The following is a 15,462-nucleotide window of genomic DNA, read 5'->3' as shown; positions in this document are numbered from 1 at the left end:
GGCAGGAGATGGTGCCAAGTGGTGCAAGTGAAGGCTGTACCACAGCACTCATGACACCCTTCTCCGTGTCTTCCTTTTGATAGGTGTTCCAGTAAATAGCAGAGTGTCTTCAAAAATTCAGCAGCTTTTAAATACCTTAAAGAGACCAAAGCGCCCTCCCTTGAAGGAATTCTTTGTGGATGACTTTGAAGAACTGTTAGAAGGTACTTGGGACCCTCTGGGGAAGATGCTGGAGGTGATTGGGAAGTCCCCCTCAGGGGAGGGGCAGTGCTGGGTGGGTCTGCACCTTGCCTACCTGGGATGTGGGCTATGGTGGGTGACGTGGGCAAGAGAAGGGACGATACCAGCCCAACCCTCAAAGATTGGAGCAGGTGAGAGCCTGGAGTTGGCCTGAAGAAAACGCTAGAGCTGTGGAACCAGATGGGCTTCAAATGACCAAGATCTGGGCAGTTTAACTTTGCTTTTTCTATTGTGTTTATTTCAAAACATTTTTAAAATTCTGGACTTAAGCGCAGATGACAGGAGCCTTCCCAGGTAGATAGAGCAGACCCCCAGGCTGGATGGGAAAGCCCAGGCACTGACTCAGACACTGTCCTGCTCTGCCCCTTTGGGGTCTTGTTGTCCCTTCGACTAGCCATCCCTGGGAGCCCACTGTCAAGCTGGCTCAGCCTCTGACTGCAGGCTCAGGGGAGTGTTCCCACTCCCTTCTGAGGCCGGGCCTGACCTCCCCGGATGTCGGCTTCCCCAGGGCCCCCCTTTCCCTCCCCCAGCTTCCAAGAATAAGCAACATTTATTTTCTATTCCACAAACCTGGGACTTTGGCCAGGGACCTGAAGGGAGGGACCTCTGGGGACCACCCTGGGGGCTGCAACTTCCCCAGAGCAACACCTGCAAGCCAGGGCTTGGGGAAGTTGCACCCTGGACTTGTTTCCAGATTGTTCCTTCATCTTTCTTCTCCTTATTTGCTGCTGACTGGGTATCAAGTTAATTGGCCAGGCTACATTTAGTCATGGGCTCTTAGGCCCACCCTACCAAACTGCCCGTTAGGTAGACCAGAGTGCCCACTGTGTGGCAGATGTGCCAACTGCTTGACAAAGAATCTCTTTTGAGACCCCAAGAAAGGGGGGGGCATGGCCTGTGGCACCAGCTCCCTCCCCACCCCTCGGATCCCCACAAGCCATGTGGCAGAATGGATGACTGCATCCAGTCCATCCATTGTCTCTGTGCACTAGATAGCCAGCCTCCTGCTCCAACCAGGCCTCAGCCCCCTGGCTCACTCCCTCTGCCACTGGGCCTCGGGCAGTGTATGTGTCTGTGTGTGTCTCTGTGTGTGTGTATGGTGGGTATATGAGGGTGTGTGTGTTGTATGCGTGTGTGCGCTGTGTGTCTTGCATGCCTGCATGTGCATGCGTATGTGTGTTGTGTGTGTGTGTGTGTGCGCACTGGGATGAGGGGGAGGAGCCCCTTCTGGGCAGCCATAGTCAGGGCTCTCTCCTCTCCTCCCCTCCCTCCCCCATCTGTCCCTAGGTCTCAGGAGGCCAGACCTTTCCCAGGCCACGTGCTCTGAGCTGAAGGTGTGGGTCCCCCAAAAGCTTCTTTCCTTCCCTTTATTGACTCTCGCTCATATTTAATGAATCCTTGATGAACTGTCCTGGCACAGGAGGGCTGGGCTGGACCCTGAACTTTCCCAGTGGAGGGTGTTCCTTCTAGCCCCACCAGGCAACACCTTGGATCTTGTAGAGTCAGGAGGGCACCCCGAGAGTTCGCCCAGAGTCCAAGTTGGGGTTGGCTGCCAAGGCTGGCTGGCTCTCTGGCCCCTGTGCCTTGCTGTCTCCATCCCAATGGCAGTGGGCCCCAGGCACTGGAAATTCCAGGTCTTTCTCCAAACCAGTATTTCCAAGGGGGATTCTGAAAATATGGATGATTGCAGAATCAGCCCCTTCCCGGGGGAAACCCCCACCCCCACTCCATGGCTCTTGGGGGTTGGTTCAGCATTCAGGATCCTTAGGGCTGCATGTGAGATAGCACCCTTTCCTACAGACTGTCCAGGAGGGCTTAAAGTGGGGGGAGGGAGTAATCCCCAAAGAAATGGACCCTGTTGTTGAGCAGAGACTGGGGGGGATCAGACTGAGTTCTTCCTGCCCCTGAAGATTATCACCCCCAAGCCTTTGGGTGGGGTCATTGGTATGGATCTTGGTTTCATTGCCATTCTGATTTTGATTTGGTAGAACCCTGATTTCTTGTGGCCCTTGAGTTAATTTTCAGGATTGTGACAACTTGCTGGAATTGTCCCCATGATCTGATGACTCCAGTAAAAATGATGGAAAGGAGAAGAATGGAAACCCTTCAGTGTAGAGGCACTGGTCCAGGCCTCTTTTGAAGTGGGGTCCTTGTCTTTGCAGTTCACCAGCCAGACCCCAATCAGCCCAAGCCCGAGGGAAGTCTGATGACTGTGCTCCAGGGGGAGCCTTTAGGCGTGGCTTCCAATTGGCCTCCATCCCTCCTAGCAGCCCTGCAGCGCTGGGGCACAACCCAGCCCAAGGCCCCCTGCCTCACAGCCTTGGATACAACTGGGAAGGCTGTCTACACCCTCACCTATGGTAAGTGTTGAGCAAAGCAGTGCCAACCTGAGGGGCCTGGTTTTCCACCCAGCTTGATCCCTGGTGGTTCAGAATACGAGCTTTCCCCCTTGAGTTGGCAAGGTTGGTGGGCATTGAACTGAAGAATTGACCAGGGTGAGTGAGTCCTTGGGCATGCTTCTGCCCAGCCCCCTCCTCCCCTCTCATGTGCCGTGGACCACATCTCCTGCCTGTCCATCATAGGGCAGAGCAAAATCAGCTGGGTCTCTGGTGGCAGTGTGAGCTGCCCCAAGTGAGGGCAGATGGAGGGGGCTTCCAGGCTGGGACCTCTCCCTCCCACAAGTCCTGCTGCCCTTTGATAGGCAGACCTGATGTTTGCAAACTGGCGTTTCTCTACTCTTACTGTGGGTCAGGCACTACATCTCATTGGAGCCTCACAAGAACTGCAGGGCTGTTAGCATCCCCATTTCACAAAGGAGGCAACCAAGAGGAAGTGACTTGCCCAGGGTCACACAGCTAGGAAATGTTGGGATCACATCTTCTCATACCTGGCACTCTAGCCACTGAGCCACCCAGCTGCCCCCTTCTCTGGCCATTTATCAGATGGGGTATTCTCAGGGTAATGAAGTCAATGGTGCCTGTGACGCCATTCCCACTGCTCAACTTCTGTCCACTTCTGAGGTTAAACTCTGTGCCCATGGACTCCTCTGGGTTTCTTGTTGCTGCCCACAGGGGAAGGCCTGGGGTTGTGGCTGGTCCAGGACCCCTCTTCCCTCTGAGTGGCCAGGAAGAGGAATCTCAGAGGAGGGTCTGAACAGTCTCAGAGGCTCCTCCTGTGAGGAGATGGGGCCGTTCGTGGGGACTGTGCCAGAATTATCACTTCTCTGGTTTGGGGGGTTTATTTTGGTTGAGGCAGTTGGGTTAAGTGACTTTCCCAAGGTCTGAGGTCAGATTTGAACTTGGGTCCTTCTGACTCCAGGGCCAGTGCTCTGTCTGCTGCTCTACCCAGCTCTGACTCCATTTCTCTGTCCTCGCCAGTCACTGCCTCCTTAGTGTTTGGCCTTAGCATCTTCATGATTGACCTGATGTTTGTTGCTTTGTGTTTTCATTGTGGTTTTAGGCAAACTTTGGAGTCGAAGTGTGAAGCTGGCATACACCCTCCTTAACAAGCTCACCAGTAAGAATGAGCCCCTGCTCAAAGCTGGAGACCGCGTAAGGCACTGGGGGAGCCCCTCTGTCTGGGTTGGGGAAGGGAGCCCAGTCACCCCAACATCCTGGGACCGAACCCTCCAGGATGGGGCCAAGTGCCAGCCTGGGCCTCTAAGCTCTCACCAAGGCCCCAGAGCTTCGGATGGCTCCAGCGCCAATTCAGCCTGTTAGCAGCTTCTGAAAGGAGGCATTTCTGCCAAAGAGGCTCTGTGAGAGCAGAAGGGGGGTCCCAGCCTGCCCGCCCATCTGTCCCTGGGCTGTGGCACCTGGTGTAGGGTTGCTTGGTGCTGGCATGCCCCCACCATTTTAATTCATCTTCCCCCTTGGTCTGCAGTCCAGACTTCCTCCAGGCTCTGGGCATCACTCACTGGCCTGCCTGCCTTGTAGCTTGGGAAGTAGCAACCCCAGCAGTGTCTCCTTCATCAGAGCTTGGGAGCTTGGATGTTCTCTAGGCCAGGGTTCAGCTGGCTTCGGTCCCCACTTTTCCCTTGAAGCTTTTACTTTGAAGAATAAAAGCAGCTTTGATCCCCCCCCCCATCCCTCCTTTTCTTAATTCCAGGTGGCTCTCGTCTTCCCAAACAGCGACCCTGTGATGTTCATGGTAGCATTCTATGGGTGCCTCCTGGCAGAGCTTATTCCTGTGCCAATAGAAGTGCCATTAACGAGGAAGGTAAGCCCCTGGCCTTGGCACCACCAGACCACAGGTGCTGCCATGTCAACACCCCCAGGCCTCCTTCCTCTGAAATCAGTGCCCCGGTCAGGATCCCAACTTCTATTAGTGGCAGGAATGTTGGCTGGCTCTCTCATGTTCCAGAGGGCAGAAGACCCCTGGTTTCACCCAATCTTCCCTTCCTCTTCCTCAGCCACTCTTCCCAGCTGCCTCAGTACACTGTGTCTGCAGCACACAGAGCACCTTCCCCAAGGAGGATGTGCCCTCCAGGGTCCAGATTGCAGCCTCAGACTCAGGGAGTTAGTGGTGGCATTTAGGCCGAGCTCGCTCTCCTCCTCTTTGTCCAAGTTCCCTCCCCTGCCCCCTGAGCATGGACTATTAGTGGAGCAGCAGGGCAGAGAAGGGCCTGCTCTGGCTGGGGCTTCTCCTACATTCTCAGTGGTGGGGCAGGGCAGGCACCATGTCTTTGGGTAGAGCCTGCTATGGTGGGCTATGGAGAACCGGGAGACCTAGAGAGAATCAAGGAGGAGAGTGTCCCCCAGCCTCCAAAGCCACAGAGAGGTCAAGGAGGAGGAGGTCTAGCCACCATGAAACCACCAGTCCCTAGAGAGAAGGCAGTTTGGGTGGAATGCTGGGCTTTTCAAGGGGTCTGGCCACAGAGGCCCCAGCAGCTCTTCTTCCTCTGCCTTCAGGACAGAAGCCTCTCTTTTCCTTACTTACCTCCTCCAGTCACCCTTTGAGGAGAGTAAGGCTCTTAAGGGACTCTTCTTTCTTCTCCCTAGCTGGGATGTGCATGGTGCAGGAGCGTTCTGCAGCCTGCCAGCCTGGTGGGCAGCACCCCTTGCAGAGGGCATTTGAGCCTTCGTTGGGAACATGCCCCAATAGGGCTGGTCCAGGCAGAGGCTGAGCATCAGCCACCTCAGCTCCCAGGGCGGGCTTTTCCTCTGTGGCCACTTTGGGCCCATCCCTGGCTGTCCCTCTCTTGGGAGTTGGCCTTGTTGGCCTTCTGGAGGTCGGACTCTAGGACCTCCTCACCGGGCCACCTCGGTGGCTGGTTGGCTCCTGCGCTCTCCCCTGGGCCTTTTCCTTGGGGATCTTCTTCACTTTTTCCTCTAGTTCTGAGTTTTCATGGATGATCCCTTGAAAGGTGGTGTTCAGGCTTTTTAAGCAAGGCCTGTTTTCCAGCCCATCTGCTTGTTCTCCAGGGACCTCATGAGGCTCTGTTTTCCAGGCCAGCTCTCAGTGAGAGAGTTTCTCTTTTGATTTTTTCCATCTTTTTGCTTATGTCCTGATTTTTCTATCTTGGTCTCTTCTCATTTTCAGGGCTCCCATTCTTCGGTAAAGGGCTTAGCACTTTCTCTTTTGGCTATTTCTGGTACCTCGGTTTTCTTCTCTTTGTGGGGGTCTCTTTTCTTTGGTATCTCTTCTCCCAGGGGGCCTGGAGTTCCTCTCTCTCTTTGGGGCAACTCTCACTTTGCAGTGATTTGGGGGGGCTCTTGTCTCTTGGGTCCAAGACCAGGCTCAACTTCCTGCTCAGTCCACCTGGGATGGTGGACATGACTGTGCCCAACCCCACTCCCTCCTGCAGTTGGCTGCGAGGCTGCTGGGCCAGGTCTTTGGGCCCCTGAGAGCCCTGTGGGTGGTGAGAGTGGCTGCTGCTCCTCAGGGGAGCCCTTGGTCCTGCTGTCTTGGGGCCACAGCTGGGGCCTATCTTTGGCTCTGCTGGCACTCCCCTCCATCCCATTGCCTCTGGGTTTTGGGCTGACCCAGGAGAGGTCACTTTAGTTTCTCATGGAATTTCTTGGCCATGATTTGGTTTGACAAGAACATCAGGGTTTGGGGGCAGTAGGTTTGTGAAGCTGGGTGGCCCTCCCAGGCCATTTTACCAAGAATTCAACCTCCTTTCCTGTTCTTTGTTGAAGTGCTTGTCTGCACCGTGCTGGCACTGCCTTGGTTCGCACTTTATACCCATTAGCCCTGGCAGGTTGCTGCTGTTGGGATATTCGTTTTACAGTGAAGGAAACTGAGGTAGGCAGAAGGGAAGTAACTTGACCCATCACGTCCATGTCTGAGTCAGAATTTGAACTCAGGTCTTCCCTCAGCCAGGGTCCTAGTTGTTGGGACTCTACAAAATTTAATGTTGTTTTGTACGTGCCTGACTCTGTGACCCGACTTGGGTTGTGTTCTTTTTGTTTGTTTCTTATGACAAAGATACAGGAATGGTTTTCTGTTTTCTTCTCCAGTTCATTTTGCAGATGAGGAGACTGAGGCAAACGGGGTGAAATGACTTGCTCAGGGTTACACAGCTAGACAGTGCCTGGGGTGATTTGAACTTGGAAAGATGAGCCTTTTAGACTCCAAACCTAGTGCTCTCTCTGCCTACCTGGGCCACCTCTGGCCGTCAGCCCCCCCCCCCCCCCCCCCTTTTGACTTACAGGCTCCTTGAGGGCAGGGCTGGCTTCCTTCTGTGGATACCAGCCTGGAGCCCAGTAAGCCTTTTTGTATTCTATTCCCAAGTCCAGGTCCAGCTGCCTCTTGGAACCATTCTTCAGGTTCATGATGACAAAAAAGAACCAACAATGATGGCTTTTCCTTGGTTAGCCCAAGCCCCTTGTCCTTGCCTGTGAAGTCCCCTCTCCACCAGTCTCCAATTCCCCACCTTTGCCTGCCCTCTGCCTTGTATGAAGGCCATTGTTCAGTCATGGGGGCTCATCCTTCCACATCTCAGTTGAGCCCCTTAACAATAAGGTCTCTGGAGAACCCCTGCCCCCCCGAAGCCCCGGTGGGAAGAGCCACTTGGGGAGTAGCCAGGGGAGAGGCATCTTGCTGACAGTTCTTCCCTCCTAGTGACTTTGGACCTGGTTAGTTCAGGTGATCCTTCTTGCCTTCCCCCAGCTCCCAGTGTCCAGATACTGACCTGGGCCCCTCTCTCTCTCTCTTTTTTTAATTAATATTTTATTTTCCAATTATATACAGTAGTAGTTCTTTGGTAAGATTTTCTGCAAGGTTCTGAATTTTTACAATTTTTCCCCATTCTTGCTTCCCTCCCCCTACTTCCCCCAGAAGGCAGTCTGATCGTCTTTCCATTGTTTCCATGTGATACATTGATCCAAATTGAATGTGTTGGGACAGAAATCATATCCTTGAGGAGAAAATAAAATATTAGAGATAACAAAATGATGTTGTACATAAGTCAACTTTTTTTTTAAATTAAAAGTAATAGTCCTTGGTTTTTGTTCAAACTCCACAGTTCTTTCTCTGGATACAGATGGTATTCTCCATTGTAGACAGCCCCAAATTGTCCCTGATTGCTGCACTGATGGAATGATCGAGTCCACTAGGATTGATCATCACCCCCATGTTGCTGTTAGGATGTACAGTATTCTTCTGGTTCTGTTCATCTCACTCAGTATCAGTTCATGCAGATCCCCCCAGGCTTCCCTGAATTCCCATCCCTCCTGGTTTCTAATAGAACAATAGTGTTCCATCACATACCTAGACCGCAATTTGCTAAGCCATTCCCCAATTGAAGGACATTTACTTGATTTCTAATTCTTTGCTACCACAACCAGGGCTGCTAGGAATATTTTTGTACAAGTGATGTTTTTACCCTTTTCCATCATCTCTTCAGGGTATAGACCCAGTAGTGTCATTGCTGGATCAAAGGGGATGTACATTTTTTGTTGCTTTTTGCTCATAATTCCAAATTTCTCTCCAGAAAGGTTGGATGAGTTCACAGCTCCACCAACAATGTATTAGTGTCCCAGATTTCCTACATCCCTTCCAACATTGATCATTGTACTTTCTGGTCATATTGGTCAGTATGAGAGGTGTGAGGTGGTACCTCAGAGATGCTTTAATTTTCATTAATCAGTATTGATTTGGAGCAGTTTTTCAAATGACTATGGATTGCTTTGATTCCACTCTATCTCTCTCTCTCTTTTTTAGGTTTTTGCAAGGCAAATGGGGTTAAGAGGTTTGCCCAAGGCCACACAGCTAGTCAATTATTAAGTGTCTGAGGCCGGATTTGAACCCAGGTCCTTCTGACTCCAGGACTGCTGCTCTATCTACTGTGCCACCTAGCTTCCCCTCCACTCTATCTCTTTAGAGCCTCTTCCTGCCTTTTCTTGACATTGCAGTCTTCCTTTCCATTTTTTAGGGGACTCTGGTTTATCCCTGTTGTCTAGAATACAGAGAGCGGTTCCCTGAACTTCTCCTCATCTTGTGAGGAAAAGCCAATTTGCCATGACACAGTCTGCAAGCTCCACACCCTCAAAGCCTCTAGCTTGGTGGGGAGGGTCATTGTCGACTCTGAACCCTTGTCTGGCTCACATTACTGTACTCATTTGTTCACTTTCTTTTTATTTTTTTTATTTTTTAGGGTTTTTTTTTATTTTGCAAGGCAAACGGGGTTAAGTGGCTTGCCCAAGGCCACACAGCTAGGTAATTATTAAGTGTCTGAGACCGGATTTGAACCCAGGTACTCCTGACTCCAGGGCTGGTGCTTTATCCACTATGCCACCTAGCTGCCCTCTGTTCACTTTCAAACTTAACAAGTTGTTATGCATTTTTTTAGGATGCTGGGAGCCAACAGATCGGTTTCCTCTTGGGCAGTTGTGGAGTGGCACTGGCCCTGACCACAGATGCTTGTCAGAAGGGATTGCCCAAGGCACCAACGGGAGAAGTGGCCACATTCAAAGGTATGAGGTCACTGCTTGGGACAGTCACCTGGTTTCACTTTGGGGGAAACCAAGAAACTATGGAGGTCTTGGGAGATTCTCTGCTCAATGTGGAGACCTTCCCTTGAACCCCATTGACTATGGGTATCTTTGGGGGTACTGTTCAAAAAGCATCTCATTCCATTTTGATTTCCATTGCCCTCTTTTTTCTTTCTTTTGAAGGCTGGCCTCGCCTAGTTTGGTTTGTGATAGATGGGAAGCATTTGGCAAAACCATCTAAGGATTGGCATCCCCCAGTGCGAGATGCCAGTGCTGAAACTGCCTACATTGAGGTGAGAATGTTTCTCCTTGGTATGTGGAAATAGAGAATTAAGTAAATCGTGGTGTAGTGATTTTCTTTTTTTGTGAATATATTACTAAAACTGGTGACCTTGTGTCTATGTCAAAATTATTTGGACTCCAACTGATTTTTGTCATCTTGCTTTCTTAGATGACCCAAACCAACATAGCATGGTGCCTAACCTTGTTAGAGTTAACTCTTACCTTCTTAGTGACCAGTTGGTCCAGGAATATTTCTATTTATCATGGAAACCCCACTGGTACAAATTCTTAGCTTAGCAGCCTACCACTTGTGTCTTCATTCTGAAATGAACAGTCATGTCCTTTGGGAAACATGGGTGATGGGCCTTGTCTTTTCCATGAAGTTCTATCAAATGCTGTGTGGTTACTGGCCTGGGGAAGCATCACATGATGTTCTTTTCCAGTATAAGACGAGTAAAGAAGGCAGCACAGTGGGAATTACCATCTCACACGCTTCCATGCTAGCCCAGTGCCACGCCTTGACCCAAGCATGTAGCTACTTAGAAGGTAAGTGATTGGCTTTCCACCTGTTGGGGGAGTTTCTCTGCTCCTTTTACTCCCAGGAGTCATGGGGTGCAGGTCCAAGGCCAGCCCTCCACTTGATGCCTGAATCCCCCTCGAACTTCTTTCTCAGGATTGCTCCTTCAGCCTTAGCTCACCCCTTCAGGGTCAGCAGTGTCTCCTGAGCAGGGGTGCGAGCCCTCAAACGGAGTCAGCACTGGTCTCTTCCTCCTTCTTCCCCTCTGTCTCTGAAATCCCTCGCAATGGGCCAATTCCCCCCGGCCAGCAGACCTACAGGGAGTGAACACTACAGTCATATCCCCAACTGAGTCCTGTCCCCAGCCCAGTACCCTAAATTTGTCAGTGCCTTTCCTGAAAGCTGCCGTTATAAACCAGCGGCCTTGGCCTCAGGAGAGAGAGCAGGAGCCAGCCTGGACCCTGCCTCCTGAGACCCAAGGGCAGCTGGGACAGAGCTTTTTGAAGTCAGGGGAAGTGAGTTGTAACTGAAGAAAGCAGGAGGGGGCTAAAGGCACAGACCTGACAATGTGAAATGTGATTCTGCCAGCACTGCTTAAGTGCCTGCTCTATGCAGCAGATACCAAGATGAAAACCTCCTTGGATGCTGGCTGGAGACAACCTTAAAATCCAAATAGGAAGAAACAAAGGCTCATAGGTCAAAGGCCACCTCCTGCTACCCAAGACAAGTTCTGTACCCTGGAGTGCCAGGTTGCCCCTTCCTAGGCCTAGTGGCTAGGGAGTAGGTCTTTGAGCTAGCCGATCTCAAGGCTGCTGAGGCACTAGGTGATCCAGGCAGTAGCATGCAGGGCACAGGGTCAGCAAGTCCTGAGTGCCAGGCTTGCCTCCAACATCTAGTAGGTGGTGACCCTGGATGGGTAAAATAGAGATGTTGATAGCCCCTCCCTCCAGGCTTGCCTTGATTATTGAGGCTTAGCAGAGTGCCTGCCCAGGAGTGACCCCATATAGAACCCAGCTGATATCCCTTATATTTTAGTAATTATTACTTTGGTTCCTAAGCTTCGCTATTGTCATTAGTAGCTTTTATTTGCTTAGATCACTGCAGTGGATAGGACCCTAGACTCTGGATGAGGCCTTTACCTGCTGCTGGCCTCAGTTTCCTCATCTGCAGCCCCAGCCCCCCAAGGTTGTTGAAGGATCACATGAGAAAATGATTCTAGTGTTTGGTGCAGTGCCTGCATCATCACGAACAATCCGGGACTCCAGCCTGCCCCTGGGGCCAACAGGGAAGCCCTGAGGGCCTGTCCTGATCATCTGTAGGCTTGTTGATGCAGGTGCCCAGTGTGGACAGTGCGTGGAACCTTCAGGGAGCACTTGGACCCAGGCTAGAGTGCCTGTCCTTCCTTGGGGGAGAGTGGGCCCTTTTGGGGGCAGTTACCATTGCTGGAGAGTAGTGTCTAGTGTTTACCTCGAAGTTGGTGGAAAGAGCTGATGCAAGCAGGGTGGCAGCTGTTGGCATGTCCAGAGCAAGAGAGTCTTTGCTGGTCCCATATCAGTGTCCAAGAGGACAAACACTCCTGGAGACCACAGATCATCTCTGTGCTTTGTCTCCATGCCCCTAGGACCCAGAGGGTGGTGTGGTTTGCTTCAGGTCACAAGGGGTCTTTCTCCTGATGTAGACTGTTACGGACTGCTTGGGATGTTGGCCAGTGAGGAGGGCTAGCTTTGAGGCTGAGAGATCTGGAAGGTGCATTTGGGCTTGCCACTGTGAGTTCAGGAATGCAATCTCTGCAACACGGTGGCTATTTCTACCCACCGCCAGTTCTGGCCAGTGCTTCTCCCAGGAGCTCCTGGGCTTTGGTGGGGCATGGAGCATGAGCTTTTAATGTTCTCTGTTTCCTTTCAGCGGAGACTTTAACCAACGTGCTGGACTTCAAAAGGGATGCTGGCCTGTGGCACGGGGTGCTGACTGTGAGTGTTGCCCAGGAAAGCCTCCTCCTGCCTTGCCCAAAACCAGGCCCGCTATCCCCCTTGCTGCACATGGGTTGTGGGTTGGGGAGCAGGCAGTCTGAACAACCAGCCTGGAAAGACCCCCTCATCATTGCTCGGTGGGATGCTTCACAGAGGCCCCAAGTCGATCTGCACTTTGGGTTTTTCAGAGTGTCATGAACCGGATGCACGTGGTCAGTATTCCTTACGCCCTCATGAAAGTGAACCCCCTTTCCTGGATACAGAAAGTGTGCGCCTATAAAGGTAAGGCTCCTCCTCTCAAACCTTGGCCTGAGACAGCAGCTGAAGGGAGGGACTCGGGACCTCTCTCCTGGAGCTGAGGGCTCCTGGGGAGCCCCCTACCCACCTGTGAGCTCTGTGGTGCTGGCTCAAATCTGGCCTAAGATTTTGCCAGAGTCCACCAGTGCCTCTGCTTCATCCACTTCTGGTCTGACTTGTGTAAGAATTGGAATTTGTTGGTTGGATCTGGATATGAACTAAGAAGTGTGCAGTGTGTGTGTATGTGTGTGTGTGGTATACATGGAGGCATTCATAGGGGCTGCACATGTGTGTGTGGGAGCACACATGTTCATGCAGGGATCCATGTGTGTGCTGGGTAGGTACACGTGGGAAGTGCTCCCTGGCTTCTTCCTCTTTAGAGGCACTTGTTGATGCCCTCTCCTGTCCTTGGCAGCCCGGGTAGCTTTGGTCAAGTCCCGAGACATGCACTGGTCTCTCCTGGCCCAGCGAGATCAGAGGGATGTCAGCCTGAGCTCTCTGCGGATGCTGATTGTGGCTGATGGCGCCAATCCATGTAAGTAAAAGGCCAGGGACGTAAGCAGAGCATGACTGCTGCCGAGGGGTGAGGGGAGCCAGAGCCACTGGGGACAGTGGGAGGACCTCAAGCCATCTCTGTTTGTCCTTCATGATCACATACCTGTATGATCCATTTCCTTAGCGTGTCCCATAAAGAGCAGGAATATGATTTTTATCACTTGATAATGACTTCACACTAAATCTGTGTGGGCTTTTTTGTGGGTCAGCTACAAAGAAATGAGTCAACTAGGCAGAAACCACTTCTGAAGTGCCCACTCTGTGTGGTGAGAGCTGGGCATCCAAAGAAAGGCCTAAGAGAGGCACAACTCCTGGGACCTCTTATCCAGTGGGGAGACAGTGCCAAACGACAAGGTATAAGCACTTATCATGCACAGGGTCAACGAAGGGAAGATGCCACTATTAGGAGATGCTAGGGAGGCTTGTTGCTGGGACTTAAGGAGTCCAGGGAGGTTAGTGTTTGGAGTGGGGAAAGGAGACTGTGCCAGACCCAGAAGATGGCCAAAGGGTCTCGTTTATAGAACAGCCAGGACCAGGGGTGCTGGAGCTAAGAGTACAAGGAGGGGAGGAGATAGAGGAGGCTGGAAAGGGGGGGAGGGGGCTGGGTTAGGAGGGGCTTTGAATGACAACTGGACTGAGACGATAAGGAGCCACTCGAGTTTATGGAGTTGGGGGAGTGACATGGCCAGAGCTTCACTTCAAAAACTTCTCTTTGGTGACTGAATGGAAAATGGGGAGAGCCTGGAGACAGGCAGACGCCCCATCCCCCCCTCCTGGCAGCTATTGTTGTAGTCCAGTGTGAGGTGGTGAGAGTCTGCTCAAGAGAAGGTGGGAGAGAGGGCATTGACTAGACATGCCTTGGTGCCATATTGCATAGGGAAGGTGAGATGGAGGGAACTGTTTGGGATGCCTCCTAGGTGGGAGCTGGTGGGACTGGGAGGATGGGAAGATGGGAAGTCCAGCATCTTAGATCCCTTACCCCCTGAATGGAGCTCATGACTAATTTATTTTTAAATTGTTATTTGGTAGAGAGCTTTGCAGGAAGTCGAGAGCAGACCCGTAAGCGTGAGTCACTCTCAGACTAGTGGAGTCAGAATATTCACTTAGACTTGGTGCGGGGAAGTCTGGGTTCTTGTCTTGGGCACAGCTCTAGGACTGGATTCAGTCCCTGCTCTGTCCACTGAGAAGGCCAGAAAAAAGCCTTCCTGGAAAGGTAGGAGGATTCCAGCTGGATACCCATGCTACCAGGGAGAGTTGGCATGAACAGAGGCGGCAGCAGGCCTGTTGTATTCAGGGAACTGAGGAACTGGCGAGGAGGCCAGAAGAACCTCGACTCTCAAAGGCTGGACACTGAAGGGTTTTCAGGAGGCAGGAGAAGGTGTTTTAGAATGTTTGTTGACTGCCAGCCAGAGGAGAGAAACTGAAGTTAGGGTTCGAGCCTCAGTTTAGAGTGGGAGCTGTGAAGTGGGAAGACAGGGGCCAGAACTAGTGAAGGAAGGACTTATGGGCCTCATTCACTGCTTGGACCTTTGGGTGAGTGGTGAGGGAGGAGTCAAGGGGAAAAGCAAAGGAGGAGCCATTTGGGGGCTATCATTTGGAGGGAACAAGGAGTCTGGCTTTAAAAATGTCGATTTTTGGGTGATTGTGAAACCCTAGGTGGGAAATATGCTTAGGGGAGAACAGGACTTGCTGATGCAGAATGATACTTAAGTTGGATAAAGGAAGCCTCAGGTCTGGCCGGTACCCTCCAGTATTCTCTTGACTCCTCAGTTCTCCCCATCTCGACCCCCTCACATCACCAGTGACACCCAGTCAGATCTCAGCCCTGGAATCCTGCCACCATTTGTCATCTTGTGCCCTCCATACCTGCCACTGAACAAAGGAGGAGAAAATCACACCATCATTTTGTTCATCTTCCCTTTGAGAGGGAGGGATCAAGATTCAGAGGAACCCAGCCACAGGGGATGGCAAGGCCTGGGAGTCCTTGGAGGTCTGACCAATATGGCAAAAAAGGAATATGCCCAATGTGAGAGATGTGGGAAAACTGGACACGAATGCTTTGTGGGTGGAGTCATGAACTGATCCAGCCTTTCTGGAGAGCAGTTTGGAGCCATCCTCGAAGAGCAGTAAAAGTGGGAATACTCTGATCCAGCCATACCACTACTACGGGCTCTGTATTCCAAAGAAATCATTATAAAGGGGAAAGAACCCACAAGCACATGAATATTCCTAGCAGCTCTTTTTGTATGGCCAATTGGGGAGCGACTGAACAAGTTGTGTTCTCCGAATGTATGGTGTCCTCTTGTTCTCTAAGAAATGAGGAATAGGATGCTCTCAGAAAAACCTGGGCCAATTTGGATACACTAATGTAAAGTGAAGTGAGTAGAGCCAAGAGGACCCATAGATTGACTTGGCTCTTCTCAGCAAGACAGTGATCTAAGAAGGTTCAGCAAGATTCTTTATGAAAGAGGCTCTTCACCTCCAGAGCGAGGGCTAAGGAAGTCTGAATGCAGATTGGAGCAGACTTTTGTCTACTCATTTTTCTGGTTTATTGGGGGGGGGTTGTTTATTGTTTTTTGTGTTTTTGTGTCTGGATTTTCTTTTACAACATGGCTAATCTAGAACTATGACTTTCATGACTACACATGCATAACCTCTTATCAGA

General features: G+C 51.4%; 1 protein-coding gene across 7 annotated transcripts in view; it reads left to right on the top strand.

Moving 5' to 3' along the window:
- Positions 1-15,462, top strand: part of DIP2A (disco interacting protein 2 homolog A) — a 124,729-nt gene that overhangs the window by 65,914 nt on the left and 43,353 nt on the right. For all 7 annotated transcript variants that reach the window (XM_074189876.1, XM_074189874.1, XM_074189875.1 and 4 more), the window contains 10 exons: positions 84-203; positions 2,403-2,600; positions 3,700-3,791; positions 4,348-4,458; positions 9,035-9,158; positions 9,360-9,469; positions 9,902-10,004; positions 11,881-11,945; positions 12,134-12,227; positions 12,658-12,777. In XM_074189876.1, coding sequence (XP_074045977.1) covers positions 84-203; positions 2,403-2,600; positions 3,700-3,791; positions 4,348-4,458; positions 9,035-9,158; positions 9,360-9,469; positions 9,902-10,004; positions 11,881-11,945; positions 12,134-12,227; positions 12,658-12,777 — 1,137 coding nt within the window. The remainder of the gene's footprint in view (positions 1-83; positions 204-2,402; positions 2,601-3,699; positions 3,792-4,347; positions 4,459-9,034; positions 9,159-9,359; positions 9,470-9,901; positions 10,005-11,880; positions 11,946-12,133; positions 12,228-12,657; positions 12,778-15,462) is intronic.

This window comes from Macrotis lagotis, chromosome 5 (assembly GCF_037893015.1).
Source record: "Macrotis lagotis isolate mMagLag1 chromosome 5, bilby.v1.9.chrom.fasta, whole genome shotgun sequence".
NCBI lineage: Eukaryota > Metazoa > Chordata > Mammalia > Peramelemorphia > Peramelidae > Macrotis > Macrotis lagotis.
The sequence above is the reverse complement of the archived record's forward strand: the minus strand, read 5'-3'. Positions and strand labels throughout refer to the sequence as shown.